The sequence below is a fragment of the Bos mutus genome, chromosome 7, assembly GCF_027580195.1.
Source record: "Bos mutus isolate GX-2022 chromosome 7, NWIPB_WYAK_1.1, whole genome shotgun sequence".
Lineage (NCBI taxonomy): Eukaryota > Metazoa > Chordata > Mammalia > Artiodactyla > Bovidae > Bos > Bos mutus.
In genome coordinates this window covers 74,788,563-74,805,582 of record NC_091623.1, presented here as the reverse complement: position 1 = coordinate 74,805,582, position 17,020 = coordinate 74,788,563, and the positions used below count along the sequence as shown (strand labels likewise).

The 17,020-nt window shown below is 35.3% G+C and overlaps 1 protein-coding gene across 2 annotated transcripts in view; it reads right to left on the bottom strand.

Annotated features, from left to right (window-relative positions):
- The window catches only part of DTWD2 (DTW domain containing 2), a 108,212-nt gene that overhangs the window by 18,436 nt on the left and 72,756 nt on the right, over nucleotides 1-17,020 (bottom strand). For both annotated transcript variants that reach the window (XM_070374107.1, XM_005890850.3), the window contains one exon: nucleotides 1-17,020. This exon is cut by the window's left edge and continues 18,436 nt beyond it. In XM_070374107.1, the coding sequence (XP_070230208.1) occupies nucleotides 16,850-17,020 (171 nt within the window). In that variant the 3' untranslated portion in view covers nucleotides 1-16,849.

The window sequence follows — 17,020 nt, the reverse complement described above, 5'->3', positions numbered from 1 at the left end:
GCACGTTGTTAAAAAAAAAAAAAGTTAGTGCTCAGGCCACCAATGTCATATCCACATATCTAAAACAAATTGTTTCATCACAGCCTCTCTACCATGAGGGAGCAATTCTCTTGAGTGAGCCTGTGACAAAACTGATACGAGAAGTACCCCAAATTGATGTCCCACTCACCACCTTCCCTAGGACTAATGACTGGATGCTTTGGTAAGAGGAACACAGGGTCATGATGAGAAGTGGATTAAGGCAACATTTGCTCTCATCTATCAATGGCCACCTTACTGTGTGAGACAGAATGGTGAACAAGGTTGAGAATGCAGAGAGGCTCCACAGAAAGGTGTCTAGCCTCTGTAGAGAGATGATTTAGCAAATACCAAGGGGATGGAACAAGTGTAGATTCTACCGTGTTATACAGCTGTAGCCCTAAGGCTTGAATACCAGTTCCTGATCATGGCAGGGGATGGGCTGATACATCCTCCAATAATTAATTTTTAAAATTCTACATCCCAAGGGCCAGGGCCTTCACTCAGCACTGTTAAAAATATTTCTGTGCTCTGCTTCAGCAGGTGAATGTCAGTGAGAAACCCAATTCTCCTATTGCTTCTCCCCACTATATGTTTTCTTCAACAGATGCTATTACAGGCCTGAGTGTACTTACTGTCCAATCACTCTTTTGAGGCCTTATTTAAATGGACCTCGATGAGGCTTTGAGATTCCCAGGTAACACAGTGGTAAAGAATCTGCCTGTCAATGTAGGAGATGCAACAGACATGGGTTCAATCTCTGAGTAGGGAAGATCTCCTGGAGTAGGAAATGGAAACCCACCACAGTATTCTTGCCTGGAAAACCCCATGGATAGAGGAACCTGGTGGCTTACGGTCCATAGGGTTGCAAAGAGTAGGATACAACTGAGCACACATGGCAAGATGAGGTTTTAGGGAAAAAGGAAGATCTAGGCTTTCAAGTGAAAAAAGATGAAAAGAGAGTCACTGAGGTTTAAATATGATCAAGTTCAACCCCCCAGGGTTGAAAGTACAATGGGGGTTTAGGCAGGATGGAAATCTAGCCACAAATGCATTTACTAGCAACTCCCCTTCATCAGAACTCTCAGTAATCAGTAACAAAACAGGATCCAGTGACAGCAAGTAAGCTGCAATTTCACAACCAGAAGCTCCTTTTTTTTGGTTATAGAAAAATACTGGAAGTATGTACTGTGCTCAGTCATTATAAAAAAGAAGACTGACTAAAACAGAAAATACTGCAACATTACAACTTGCAGTTACCTGTTCAAGAACAACAAAAATCAGCTAGTAAAGTTTTGATATCATTCTTGCACATTCTTGTTGCTTCATATCAGGTAACTGGTTATGACACTGATCAAAAATTTGGTTTTTTGAAAGGTATTTTGACCTGCTAAAAGCTCATACAGTTGAAGTTATATTAAGGTAGAGCAGTTTGGGCTCTTTGGAAGTTTTAATAATTCACAGTTATATAAGGAATGGTAAGTTATCTAATTATCTGGAAGACCTATGAAAATGTTGAAAAGCTAAGACTTAGTTCATTAAAATAGATTTAATTATTAAGGAGTCAAATATAGATGAAAGAAAAGATGATTGTAAAATAAAATTAACATGAACAAACTTTAGCAATTATTTTGTCACAGACTGAGCAAACACATTAAGATGATTTTGGGGGGCCAAAAACTTAATATAATAAATATTAATCAGTAATTAAACAAATCAGAAGAAATCTATAATACTTAGAAGCCTTAAATGTCTAAATATCTGATGCAAAAGTAATGCAAATATGGACTTTTTCTTTCACATCAACAGACTCCTTCATGAAGAATTTATACTACATGAGAAATCAGGCTTGATGTACAGAAATGGCGAAGTGCCTGCATTTTCTTTTTAACTCAAAAGAAACAATAATTTCTTCACCATATTTTTGCAGTAAAGTTAGGTTGATTTCCACTTTCCTATTTTGAGCTAAAGTATTTGAATAATAAATCAACAATCAAGAGATAACTTTCTTACCTTTAAGAATATGAAAAAATTGACCTGTATTCTGGATGCAATTCAGGAAGATTTCTAAAATATTGTGGAAAATGTGTGTAACATCTTGACCTGACTATTCTGATAGGGACAGTGCTCCTCGGGATGTATATAGGCAGGTATATTTTTAAGAAATCACTTTAATGATTTTATAAAAATTCTCTACCATGAGTATTTCATAAAGGAATCTTTGTGATCTGGGGAGGGGCTTAGTATTCTCAAGACTGATAGCTGTAGGTGCAGCATTTCAGGGGCTTGAACTTCCCGCTTCTCTGAAAGACCTTCATGCCCCCTTCTCTTTCTGCTATCTCTAGTTTATGAGGGTCTTTGTAGATCAGCAAACATTTACTTTTTCTTTCTTAATCACGTGTCTGGCGCTTTTGAAGAGAACACATCCGTTTTTCATCAGGAGCTCTAGAGATACAGTAACGAAAACCCCACATCTAGAAAGGCAACCCTGAAAGAGATCACAGGATGTTAAGGATCCTGGGCAGCAGCATCTCCACAATCCAGAGCACTCTTTCTGCACAGGGAGGATGAGCATGCGTCAGCCTGGTCCAAGCTCCACAGGGTTTTCTCTTTTTGGCATAACTGCTAATGGAACTGCCAAGTGCCCTTAAGGGCTCTTCTTCTGCTGGGCCTGAGAGTTTCACTTTCTTAACAGTTCACCTCAGGTACAGGTACTCCCTGCACTCTAATGCAGTGACCAACCATAGCTGGCCCATCTCCAGCACTCAGCTGGAGATAATCACAATATGAAGCCAAGGGAGAGTTACTGGGGAGTAGATAATAAAGCTTTTAGCCAAAAACCTTTAAACAACAATTTAGTTTCTCCTTCAAAAGGTAACATACACATTTTAAAATTTCACATACTGCAGGGACCAATGTTTCTCTTTGCTCTTCCTGACTTTTGAGCAAGTTAGGCAGTTTGAGAGCAGAACACTTGATATTACAGTACAGATTTTATCATTCATTTTCTACTTAAAAGGAGTGGGGCGATTTACCCCCTGACATTATGTTTGAGATGCTGCTACAGAATTTGTCACAAAATTTCTATCAGAATTTTGATATCTGACAGTCAGGAACCTGGCTTACAATAACATCAGGTTAAGTCACTATAAGAATGCAGAGAGGGAGGGAGAGAAAGGGAGAGAATTTTTCTAGACTGCTTTAAATATATGGGCAAAAAAGGTGAAAGAGGAGCAAAAAATTGATGCAAAAACTGTATCTATATCCAACCTAAATGCAAGAACTATATCTAAATTACGCAATTCTGTTTGGCTGATTGCTGGATTCTTAGCAATGCAGAATGAGAACTTTATTTGTGAATTAGGAAACATTTCAGATTTTGATCATTTAAAAATATGTTTTGCAAAAGAAAAGACTAGGAATTGATGAGCTATTTATTACCTTACTTCACTTACTCTATGCAGTCCTAAGATAATAAATTAAAAGCAGTTCTGTCAGATGTATGATGTCCTTTATGAATAACTATTTTAGGATTCTCCATATATCGCCCTATTTTCTTTTCCATATTATAACAACATATTTGAGGCTCTTTGTTCCATAAGCAAATTTCAGAAATGTTTACCTACATGTTTCTTCATAATTTTTTTTTGGCTATGCCTGCTTTTTCATATATATATCTAAATAATTAAAAGATCTCACCATAGCCTTGAAAAATACACGCTTCCTTTGATGCATGTTATGGGTAGTGCTGTACTTAGAGCCAGAAAGTTTTTTCTAGCCTCATCTTTTGTGCAAATCCTGTATTCACATCAAGTAATGTTAGTACAACTTCAGACAACAAGCACTCAATCTCTTTCTGGTTCTATTTTTAAAAGACTGTTTTGACAGCTCTAATTGTGGCATGCAAAAGTATCAGTCAGGTAGCTGAACTTGCATTTCAAAGACTATCCTTCAGGGCTGGATTTATTAAATATTAAATAAGAACATTAAGGAAATCATACATTTTACATGAAATATTTTGGTTTTAACATGATTTCTTCACTGAAATCATTGGTCAGTGCAGTCCCTTGCTACTATCATACCTAAATTATGCACTAGGCAAGGAATTTTCCTGTAGAAATCAGCAAGTCAACTGGAACAACCTCTCTGCAGGAAAGCCCTGTCAACATATATTATAATCCTTTTTCTGATTATATTTTGATAATAAAGTGAAGTAGGTTAAGAAAAGAAAATTAATTTTCTTTATAAGAAACATCTAATGAAGCTTTTATTCATTTCTGACAGGGATTCACCACATGTTGAGAATAACATCCTGCACTCAAGAGGAAAACTCAGATTCCATTCCCCATTCAGAAAGGAAGTAAATGTGACATGGTTTCTAAAGTAATACATTAAAGAATTAATGACTAGATCACAAGCATTGAAACAACTTTTTAATCAAACAAATACATATAAAATATTACTGTTATATCCTTCCTTATAAAGATCCAGACAGGATTAAAGGATTTACTAAAGACTGCTGATGCCTACCACTGTGACTAAAAGTATTCTGTTTTTTTCTGGTAGACATTTATAACCATAAAAAAAGAATTAACTGGACAGTCAGGCTGTGCAAGTTGGCTTTTTTCCTTTAAGAATAAGACTTTTTTAGGAACAAACATTTATGTGAAAATCTCCTACCACTCTCAACTTTTCCTAACTTCAAAATAAAGGGAAATCCAAATAACTAGGTTTTTTAAACATACAACATTGTACTTAAGACAGTACCTGACAGCTACTAGGTGTTAAATATATATATGCTGGATGAAGGATAAAATAACATGGATTAGAAAATTTAAAAAGTCAAAATCTGCATGGTATATCTCTTTCCAACCTTTTACCTTTAACCTTGTCTTGACTTTTAAAATGTTTGGAGCATCTTATGGAATGTATACAGTTGGGTCTTATTCTACTAATCATCAGAGAAATGAAAATCAAAACCATAATTATGCAGCCACTATGGAGAACAGTATGGAAGTTCCTTAAAAAATTAAAAACAGAGTTAACATATGATCCTGCAATCCCACCCCTGGGCATATATCCAGAGAAAACTATAATTCAAAAAGATACATGCACCCCAATGTTCACTGCATCACTGTTTACAATAGCCAAGACATGGAAGGAATTTAAATGTCCACTGACAGATGAATGGTTATAGAAGTGGGGGGTGTGTGTGTGTATGCACGCGTGTATAATGGAATTATTACTCAGCCATTAAAAAAGAACAAAATAACACCATTTGTAGCAACATGGATGGACTTAAGAGTTTATCATGCTAAGTGAAGTCAGAGAAAAACAAGTATCGTGACATCGCTTATATGTGGAATAAAAAATACAAATGAACTTATTTATAAAGCAGAAACAGACTCACAGACACAGAAAACAAACTTATGGTTACCAAAGTGGAAAGAGGAGGAGGGGCAATTTATCCCGTCTAATTTAGAAGGCTGGAATTAATGTATGTACACTACTATATATAAAACAGATCACCAACAAAGACCTACTGTATAGCACAGGGAAATATATTCAATATTCTGTAGTAACCTATAATGGAAAAGAATCTGAAAAAGAATATATACATATACACACACAGATACATATATGTACACACAGATACATATATATAACTGAATCACTGTGTGGTACACCTGAAATTAATATGTTAGTGTTAGTCGCTCAGTCGTGTCCAACTCTTTGCAACGCCATGTAGCCTGCGAGGCTCCTCTGACCATGGAATTATCCAGGCAAGAATACTGCAGAATGTAACTGTAAACTAACTATACTTCAATAAAGAAATAAAAAAGTTTAAAACTACAATGAGTTATCATCTCATACCTGTTAAAAGAGAACAAAAGAGAACAAAACACATCAAGAACACGAGAGAACAAAAATGTTGAGAAAAGGGAACCCCTAAACACTGCAGGTAGAAATGTAAAATGGTACATCCACTATGGAAAACAATATGATAGTTCCTCAAAAAATAAAAAAATAGAGCCACCATATGGTTCATCAATCCCACTTCTGGGTATACATATGAAGGAATTAAAATCAGAATCTATAAGACAAACCTGCATCCTCATATTACAGCATTTTTCACAATAGCCAAAACACGAACACAATCTAATGTACTTCATTGGGTCAACAGATTAAGAGAAAATATTACACACACACACACACACACACACAGATATTATTCAGTCATAAAAAGGAAGTAAATCCTGCCATGTGCAACAACATGGATGTACAGTGGAGGGCACTATGCTAAGTAAAATAAAGAAAGACAAATACTAAATGATATCACTTATATGTGAAATCTTAAAAAAAAAAAAATGCTAATTTCATTGGAAAAGAAAATAGAATGGTAGTTACCAGGGGCTGGGGTAGGGGGGATTAGGGTGATACAGGGCAATGGGCACAAATTTTCAGTTACAAGAAGAATAAGTTCTGAGGATCTAATACACAGCATGGGGACTATACTTAATAATATGTGTATATTTGAAAGTTGCTATGAAAGTAAATCTTGAAAGTTCTCACAGCAAGCAAAAAAAAATTGCAATTCTGTATGGTTATGGATATTAACTAGACTTATTGAGATGATCATTTTGCAGTATACAAAAATATCAAGTTACTTTGTGTATTAGATCCTAAGCATTCTCACCAGATACACAAAAGAGTTGCCAGTGTCAACTACGTGAGGTGATGGATGTGTTAATTATCTTGATCTTGGTAATCATTTTATAATGCATATGTATATCAAATCATCACATTATATAAATACATACAATCATATTTTCCAATTATTCCTTTGTAACAATATAAAAACATTCTTGGGATTTAAAGATTTACTGAGTGTTCTGACCTCAGGATGAGTCCCATCATACTTTACATGTCCAGTCATTTCAATAAGAAATGCAAACTTCCAAGATTATCTGTCATCCTACAGACTCACCACTAGACTTCTCTAAAAATCCGTTTCCTATTCTTCCTATCCTTACAAACTGTGATACTGTGATTTTTAACAAGAAATATGTATTTCATCTTCTTTCTCATTTCTGACAGAGCTCCTAAAATCTTTGGAATTTCCTAAGTGATAAAAGCAATAAAGGGGTCCTAACGTTTATAACAAACCCCTTTCAACCAACCCTGAGTTTATGTTAACAAGGTGACTTTTAAGCACTTAATGATGGGGGCCTGCTGCCAGGAGTACCAGCCACAGGATTGGAGGGTTGAAACTTTCAGTACCCACATGTTACTACAGGATTATTCACAACAGCCAAAATATGGAAGTGAACTAAGTGTCCTTCAATGGATAAATAAAATGTAGTATGTGTGTGCATGTCTGTGTTTAATGATTTTAAAAAAGGAAATTCTGCCATTTTCAACAACATGGATGATTCTGGAGGTTATAACTCTAAGTAAAATAAGCCATAATTAGAAAGACCATGAAGAGGAGAGTGGTTGAGGGTGAATCAATCTCCAATGGTCATTGATTTAATCAAACATACTTATATAACAAAGCTTCTGTAAAAATCCAAAAAGGAAAGTGTTTAGAGAGCTTCCAGGTTGGTGAAAATATGGAGATTCAGGGAGAGTGATGAGCCTAGAGAGGGCATGGAAGCTCCAGGCCCCATCCTATATACCTTGTCCTATGTAATTCTTCCATCTGGCTCTTCTTGAGTTACATCCTTCAATAATAAACTGCCAATCTCGTAAGTAAAATGTTTCTCCAAGTTCTGTGGGCCACTGCAGCAAACTAATCCAACCCAAGGCAAGGATTGTTGGACCTTTCGGTCTACAGCCAGCTGGTCAGAAGGCACAGGTGACAATCTGGACCTGAGGCAGGGGAGTGACTTGGGAGGTTGAGACTGTAGTCTGTGGAATCCACCGCTGTCTCTCAGGTGCCAGGAGCAGGAGCTCCGCCCGTGGCAAAGGTCATGAGGAAGGAGGCTCGGCATACGCAAAGGCGGGATCGAGCCCCAGGAGTCCCCCTGAAAATTCTCGAGCATCTACCCCCAAAACCAGAGTCTGCCTACTTTCTGCTTTGTGCTCTCACCTACACCTCTGACTTTACGGGGGCCCTACTACCTCTCTCTGAAAAAAAAAAAAAAAAAAAAAAAAAAAAAAGTTAACTTACAGCTCCAGGTAATAAAGTTCCTGGGTGTGATAGTGTTTCAACCTACAAACTCCTTTGGAAGTCCTCTAGCCTGCCTGAATAGGTTTTTCCGACCACATGTGATTGCTCACAGCCTCCCAACTGTGAGAGGCATGAGATGTTCTAAACTGTCTAAATACAGATTCCTTTGAGCAGTTAAAAGATTGATTAGAAATTGTGTTGGTGAAGGGTTTTTCACTTTTTGGGCCAATGTTTGCTGCTAAGTTTCCATATCCCTTACCTGCTGTGTCCCTGGCAGTGTATTGATTAATATAATTGGTGTAGGTAGTAGCTTTAATGTTTGTAACCTTGGACCCTTGAGTTAATTCTTTTTCTTGTTATAGCCCATCACACCTTTGCCCTATAGGAATGCAACTTTATCTAATGCTTTTGGAGGGTGGCGCCTGACTAATCACCTTTAGAGAAAAATAAGTTTTCTGAAGAAAGGGTCTTAAAATGTTAACAGGCCTCCAGGCCAGAAGATGATGCAAATCACCTAAACTTTTGCATATGATAAGTTTGCAGGAAGAAAGCCTGGCTTACTGCATGACCCTATCCCTTCCCCCATTATCCTCTATGCACAACTTAAGGTATAAAAACTACTTTGGAAAATAAAGTGCGGGCCTTGTTCACCGAAACTTGGTTTCCCCATGTCGTTCTTTCTCTCACCTTCTGGCTGAATTATTCAGCCTCTTTTCTCCAATGAATTTCCTCACTGAGCTATCCTTATTTCAGCCGCTTTTCTCCACTGTATTTCCTCACTGAGCTATTCTTATTTAACCACTCTTTATATCCTTAATTAACATTTAATTAAGCAATTGTTTCCTGATCCTCGCCGACGCCGTCCCTGCTTCAAATTCCCTGGATCCACCGGGGCTGGACCCCGGCACTCAGGAGTATCAGAACTGAGTTAAATTTGTGGAACACTAGGTCAGTGTCCTCAGAAACTGATTTAATTCCTTGGTAGTATGGGAAAAATATACACAATGAACAAATCTTTCCACTGCACCTTTTAGAATTCATGGTCAGTGATCAATAGGGTGACTATGTAATACCATTTGAACATTCCTATATCACTTTTGCCTAGAAAATTCCATGGACGGAGGAGCCTGGTAGGCTGCAGTCCATGGGGTCGCTAGAGTCCGACACGACTGAGCAACTTCACTTTCACTTTTCACTTTCATACATTGGAGAAGGAAATGGCAACCCACTCCAGTGTTCTTGCCTGGAGAATCCCAGGGACGGGGAAGCCTGGTGGGCTGCCGTCTATGGGGTCGCACAGAGTCGGACACGACTGAAGCGACTTAGCAGCAGCAGCAGCAGCATATCACTTTACTGTTTGTACGGTGTCACACACAATAGATAAAATTTCCCTCATTTATATAATAAATTAGATGCTCAACCTAATTACCAGTAAGCTCTCCTATCCTTGAATGTTTCCCTCACCATAAGTGCAACTGGCTGCTCCCTTAGGACGCTGCTTCTGTGGTCCTCTCAAGTGGAAGCTGCTTTTCCTCTCACATCCCTGGTACCTCAAAGCCTGGAGACAGAGTAGTTCTCCTTGATGGCCCTTGTCACTTTCCATCAAACTCACTTGTTCTTTCCTCTTTCTTCACTAAAAACTTATAGCACCTTTGAAAGGCATTACCAGACTATCACCCCTTTCCCTCCTTGTTGACATTACCTATTAACCTCCAGTCACTTCCCCTCACTCATTCATGAATTCAGCACCTACTTTCCACCACTACTCCTGTTATTCTTGGGGACTTCCAGACCCCAAAACTTGACCATCCAATTCCACAGCTTCTTGACTCTTTACTTGATGGCTTCCCAGGTGGCACTAGTGGTAAAGAACCCACCTGCCAATGCAGGAGACATAAGAGACATGGGTTCGATCCCTGGGTCGGGAAGACCCCCTGCAGAAGGAAACGGCAACCCAGTACCCTTGCCTGGAGAATCTCATGGATAGAGGAGCCTGGTGGGCTATAGCCCATAGGGTCACAGAGTCAGACACAACCGAAAAGGCTTTGCACACAGACGGTCTAGATGTCCTTCTCTCCTCATCCATCCCAGAGTCTGCGGTCTAGTTTATAACACAGTACCCCCAACTCCCTTACCCTCTCTCCTTCTCGTGGGCTCATCTAACAACACCTCAATCCAATCATCTGCTTCCTCTAGGACTAGGCAGCACAGCAGAACATAGAGTACACACATACACAACTCACATACACAGATCTACTTCAAATGTATACTCATGTATCTGAAAGGGCTACACAACAATGCCAAATGGTCCTACTCCTTGCCCCAGTAAACCCACTCTCGATAAATACCTTATTCTCTCTCTCCATAAACATATCTCAATAGCCTTCTTCATACTTGGTTAATAACTTTACCACTTTCTTCACTGAAAAAATATAATCAGATTCAAAAATCTGTCATTTTTTTTCTTCAGCAAGTCTACCAATCTACCCAGACAGCTATCCTTAATATCGCATATCTCTAAAAAAACAAATTCCTGTCCTTTGATCCCTCTGAATGATTATTTCCCTGAAAAATTCCTTAAGATTATTTATGTGCTGTATCCTTCTCATCATTTAGCAAAAAAACAGAGAAGTCACCTTGTCCAGCAAGGCCTTTACCAACTGCTCTCCTGAACTGTCATACTCTACTTCTGGACTCTCTTCTATAACAGCTATCAATACCTGAAATTATTTTATTACATCTGTTTACAACCACCAAACTTCAGCTTCTTGGACACAAGGATTCTATCTTCAAGCATCACTATATTCTTTAGTACTTAAAATAGTGCCTGATACATACTAAGTGCTACATAAAAATATTTACTAAATAAATGGTTTATTGGACTAATTACTGAGAAACACTACGTAGACTAAGATCTATCTACTAACAGACATAAAAGACAGACCGTAAGACACTCTTACTATATACTGACCTTGAATTTTTATAAATACTAAAGCCTATTTCACTACTAAAGCACCACAGCCAACTATCCAAAATAATGGTAGATGCATGGAGAGATATATTGCCTAACATTTTGTTCTTTGATGCAAAATACTAGGAATGATTCATATATTAATATTTCAAATTAATCATTCAAGATATTTTAATAATAATGTTATTGATAATCACCATAAAAATAAAACATAACAATTTTAATTTTGAAATAATTCAAATAACTTATCAACAAAAATTAGTAGAAGCATTAAGTCATTAATCATGTAATGATTTCTTTTAAAATGGAAATTAATTTTATTAATCTACTGAATATTAGATATTACAAATTACAAATGTTAAGTTCTAAATAAAAACTATTATTATACTCTGTAAGAATAAACATTAATAAGCGTTAAGCTAAAATGAAGACCAATACTCTGAAAAGTAATGAAATCAATTAGCACAAATTAAAAAATCAAAAAGTAACATCATAATCCATTTTTCCCACTTTAACTTACTGAATGAACCCTTTATAAATTAAAGAAATAGCCGATTTGTTAATATATTTTGCCTGAAAGATACTGTTTCTACTCATTTTTATTTTTACTTTATTCACTAAATATTTTTCTTTTATAAAAGACTACCCATCATGGGTGAAAGTATCTGTCATTGTCTGCCCCATAGAATTTGAATTTGCAAAAATTCTAAGAGTTACTAAACAATACTATTAATTGTATGTTAAAATACTGGTTTCATTTCAATTGCAGATAATCCAGAGATGTGAAAAGGCAAGCTTACATTTTAGATTCAAAATCATGGTTTTTCATGTATATTTTTAACTGCTTCTTCATTGATTATATTAAGAAAGATGCAATTTTATAAATAAAATTATTTAATAAAGCTTTAAAAATATGCATTTATAAAATCTGATATTTTTCACATTGTAAGTTATTGCCTTTTTCATATCAATTATGTTTCCCATAAAATTAAATATATGCAAAAAATGTAATAAGAGATTTTTCACCTTGCAAATAACATATCTGGAGACAGAAATGGATAAATACTTTTAGCATACAAAATTAATGAAGAGTTCATCTGTGATGAAATAATACTGAGGCATATGTACTTTTAAAAATGTCTGAATTCCTCAGTATATTCTTAAGTAACAGTAAATTATAATCTCTTATTCAAAGAATATCTATTTCAGTGTTTTTAATCCCTTACACTATAAAATTTCTTTAAAAAATAATTCTTATGTTGTTAGTTCAAGTGAACAATTATTAAAGATTAATAAACAATTATTTGTTTTCTCTAATATGCTTTTTTAATAAACTAAGGAAGCCAAGTCATCAGCATAGAGTAAGTTAAGGAGCACTGATTTCCTGCACAAATTTTAATCTATTATAATCTACTAAAACTGCTAAAGGAATTAAGAGGCAGTGGTTTATCCTATGCTACAAACAATTAGATTCAAAGTTTCACACATCTAAAACACATTATTAACAAAAAAAAAAAAAAAAAGCACAGTATTACTAATCTATAAAAACATCCAATTATCTATAAAAATTTATTAAAAACTCCTATCTATTTTTAAGGAATAACTATATAGTAAAAATCCAGTTATATAAAACTTTTAAGTTTACTAAGTCAAAACTAATGTTTTACTTAGAGAATCAATAACATTTACTTCTACACCAATGAAGTTGTATCCATGATCAACAATTTACCTTTCTGAAATTCAACATCATTCAATGGAAAGGATTCTCTATTAACATGATCACATTTTTAAACAGCCAGTTTAGTGCATTAAATGGGAATATGTGATGAGGAAAGGGATATGTGATGAAGAAAGCCATATGAAAGTGCTCTTCTACATAATTCACTAACAACGGTGGTGGTGAAGAGCTTCCTCCTTCCAAAATCTTAGGGAAAAGACCCTAATATTGTAATGGTTACAGCTAAGGAAAGCTGGTTTGGAGTCTTAAAGTGGGGGGACATAATTTTTCTTAATAAAATTCTCATGTTCCATATAATACATTTTATAACCTAAGCTACAGAAAGCTGCTAAGCACTGTGACTTGTTTTGTATACCGTAGTCCTCAATACTTTATGTACATAAAATTTTCACAATACACAGCGATTTTTTAACCCACCACAAACAGGCTGATGAAACACACAGTCACCTTTATATAAGTGACTCTCTGAGTTAACTGCTGCTAAGTCGCTTCAGTCATGTCCGACTCCATGCAACCCCACAGACGGCAGCCCACCAGGCTCCCCCAAACCTGGGATTCTCCAGGCAAGAACACTGGAGTGGGTTGCCATTTCCTTCTCCAACGCATGAAAGTGAAAAGTGAAAGCGAAGTCGTTCAGTCGTGTCCGACTCTTCGCAACCCCATGGACTGCAGCCTACCAGGCTCCTTAGTCCATGGGATTTTCCAGGCAAGAGTACTGGAGTGGGGTGCCTTTGCCTTCTCTGGAGTTAACCACATGGCTTAAATAACAATTCAGAAAATAATCTACCCTACATCAAAGTGTAGAGTCTACATGTAAAGTCTTCTATCAGCTACAAATCCACAAAATCTGGAACTAGTCCAGGCAACTCAACCAAATACAAAGCATCTGAAGTTAAAAGTCAACTAATATAATAAAAAAAAGTAACAACTTTTAAAAGTCAGATTGTTAAATTCTCACATAATACTACACATTTTGAAAATTTTTAGTAACTAAAAATATTAATGATAGTTTTTTTAATGTATTTAAAACTGCTTAATGAGAGTAAGTGACTTTAAAAAGCTCTGTATGCTAGAAAAATTAAATATGTGTGTGTGTGAGTATAAAGCTTACTTTTAAATCTAATGTTTAGTTTTTCTTTACAACTCCAAACTATATACAGGAAACTCTAGTAGTAAAGAAAAAACCAGAACTCCCTCTTCTTGCCTAAATGTGTATATAACTGGAGTAAATGTGAGTTAGAAATACATGTACACTACATATACATCTCTTATTCTATATAAAAATCCCCATAAATATTTTCCCAAGAGGACAGGAAAATTTATTTTCTTAAATTGAAAGCTTTTGCCCACTAAAAATATTTAAATTTGTTCTCAAAATTATAGTAGTCTTACATTCTACAGTTATTTCCATGTGAAAACTTCAATATCAGTAGGGTATCACAGTCAACAAATCTGTTCAATGAATACTGAGAAATCTAAAATTATTCAGATTGCATAAAAATGAAAATGTTTGCTATTTCAAAATGGCACGCACCTGGTTAAAAATTACAGCTCTATCCAAGACAATCTACAGATTCTGTGCTTTATCTATCAAAATTCCAGTGGCATTTTTACAGAAATAGAACAAATAATCCTAAAATGTGTATGAAACCAAAACAGACTCTAAATAGTCAAAGCAATCTTGAGAAAGAAAACAAAGCTAGAGGTATCATGCTCCTTGATTTCAAAATACATTATAAAGCTATAGTAATCAAAAAAGTACAATACAGGCACAAAACAAATGAAACAAAATAGAGAACCCAGAAATAAACCCACACTTATATGGTCAATTAGTCTACCATAAAGGATGGAAATTTTCTTCAATAAATGCTGTTGGGAAAACTAAACAGCCACATACAGTCACATGCAAAAGAAAGGAAACGGAACCACTATCTCACACTATACACAAAGATCAACTCAAAATGTATTATGACCTAAAATGTAAGACCAGAAATCATAAAACTCCTAGAAGAAAACATAAGCAATAAGCTCTATGACATAGGGATTGGCAATGATTTTTTTAAATCTGACACCAAAAGCAAAGGCAGGCAATAAAAGCAAAAAATAAACAAGTAGGACTACATTAAACTGAATAACTTTTACACAGCAAAGGAAATCATCAACAAAATGAAAAAGCAACCTACTTAAACAGGGAAAAATATCTGCAAGTCACATACTAATAATGGATTAATACCTAAAATATATAAATAATAAAATTAAATATTAAAAAATCCAATTTAAAAATGGGCATATGATCTGAACAGACATTTTTTCAAAGAAGACATATAGATGGCCAACAGGTACATGAGAAGATGCTCAACATCACAAAATAATTAGGGAAATGCGAATAAAAACCACGAAGAGCTACCACTTCACACCTGTTAGAATGGCCATATCACCAAAAAGACAATAAATAATAAATGCTAGTAAGGATGTAGAGAAAAGGGAACCCTTGTGCACTATTGGTGGGAATAAAAATTGATGCAGCCACTATGGAAAACAGCATGGAGGCTCCTCAAAAATTGAAAACAGAATTACCATATGACCCAGTGACCCCACTTATGGGTATTTATCCAAAGAAAACACTAACTTGAAAAGATATATGCACCTCCATGTTCATTACAGCATTATATACAATAGCCGAGACAAGGAAACAATCTAAGCATCCATCAGTGGATGAAGAAAATGTGATACAGACACATGTGTGCATGTGTGTGTGTTTGTCTATGTGTGTGTGTGTGTGTGTGTATATATACGTAGGTATACATACATATATATATATATTAATATGTGTAGATCTATAAAGGAATAGTATTTATTCATAAAAAATTATGAAATCTTGCCATCTCCAAAAACATGGATGGACTTCTGGGTATTATGCAAAGTGAAGTAAGAAAAAGAAATGATATCACTTATATATGGAACCTGGGGAGGGGGGAAGCTTATATAAAGACAAGCTCTATGATAAACAGAACATGACTGGTGTTTTCCAGAGGCAGAAGTAGAAGTGAGGGTGGAATGAAATGAGTGAAGAAGGTCAAAAAGGCCCATTTTTTAAGTCATGGGGATATAATATATAGCATGGTGACTATACTTAGTAATACTATATTGTATAGTTTAAAGTTGCTAATGGAGTAAATCTTAAAACTTCTCATCACAAGAAAAAAATTTGTTGTAACTATGCATGGTGACAGATGTTAACCAGATCACTACACTGTAGTGATCATTTTGCAATGTATAGAAATACCAAATCATTACTGTATATAAATACCAATAATAATATATATTATTATATACATAATAATATAATGTTATATATCGAATGTACTTTTTCTAATCATACTTTAATTTTTAAAATTAGGGCAATTAATAGCACACTTAAATCACATTAGCTGAATTCAAGTTTAGTTCCTAAATACTTATTTATGAAATAAAATTTCAACCTAAATTACTTGATTATCATTTTCTTTTGCTACTTATTTCAAGCTATAAAGCTCATGTACAAGACTGTAACTTGCTATAGGTATCCTCTACTGTAGGTCTCTACGTAATTAAACACCCATAGAAACAATACTGAACCAATCAGGCATACCATTTTCCTTTCATTCCATTTTATAAATAAGAACTTCTAACCCAGCTAAACTAACTAATCACATTTCAAATTACTGATTAAAAAAAAAAAATTAGAGGTACATTTTTAAAACAATATAGAATGAAATAAATCCTGCTTTCCATTGAGTAAGTGAAATTTGTTTTTATGGCTATTTGGATTACTTTCTTCTTCTAGGTAAGTTTAGTATGTAACTCTTAATTCTTTAGATAAAAACCCACAGACTTAAAATGTATAAAAAAGTTAACCTGGTATTGTCAGCTACAGATTATCATAACTAGCACCATAAGAACAACTGTACTAAATTTTAACGCTGTTCATTAATAGTTCCATTTTCCTGAGTTTGCGTTTGTTCTTTGGCATTGGCTTAGGATATAATCCATTTTTCAGAAGATGTTCCTTGCTGAGGCGAATTTGAGCACCATGCTGAAGCTGGAAAGAGCATAAAGCCTGAAGAGGGCGAAGCAAAGT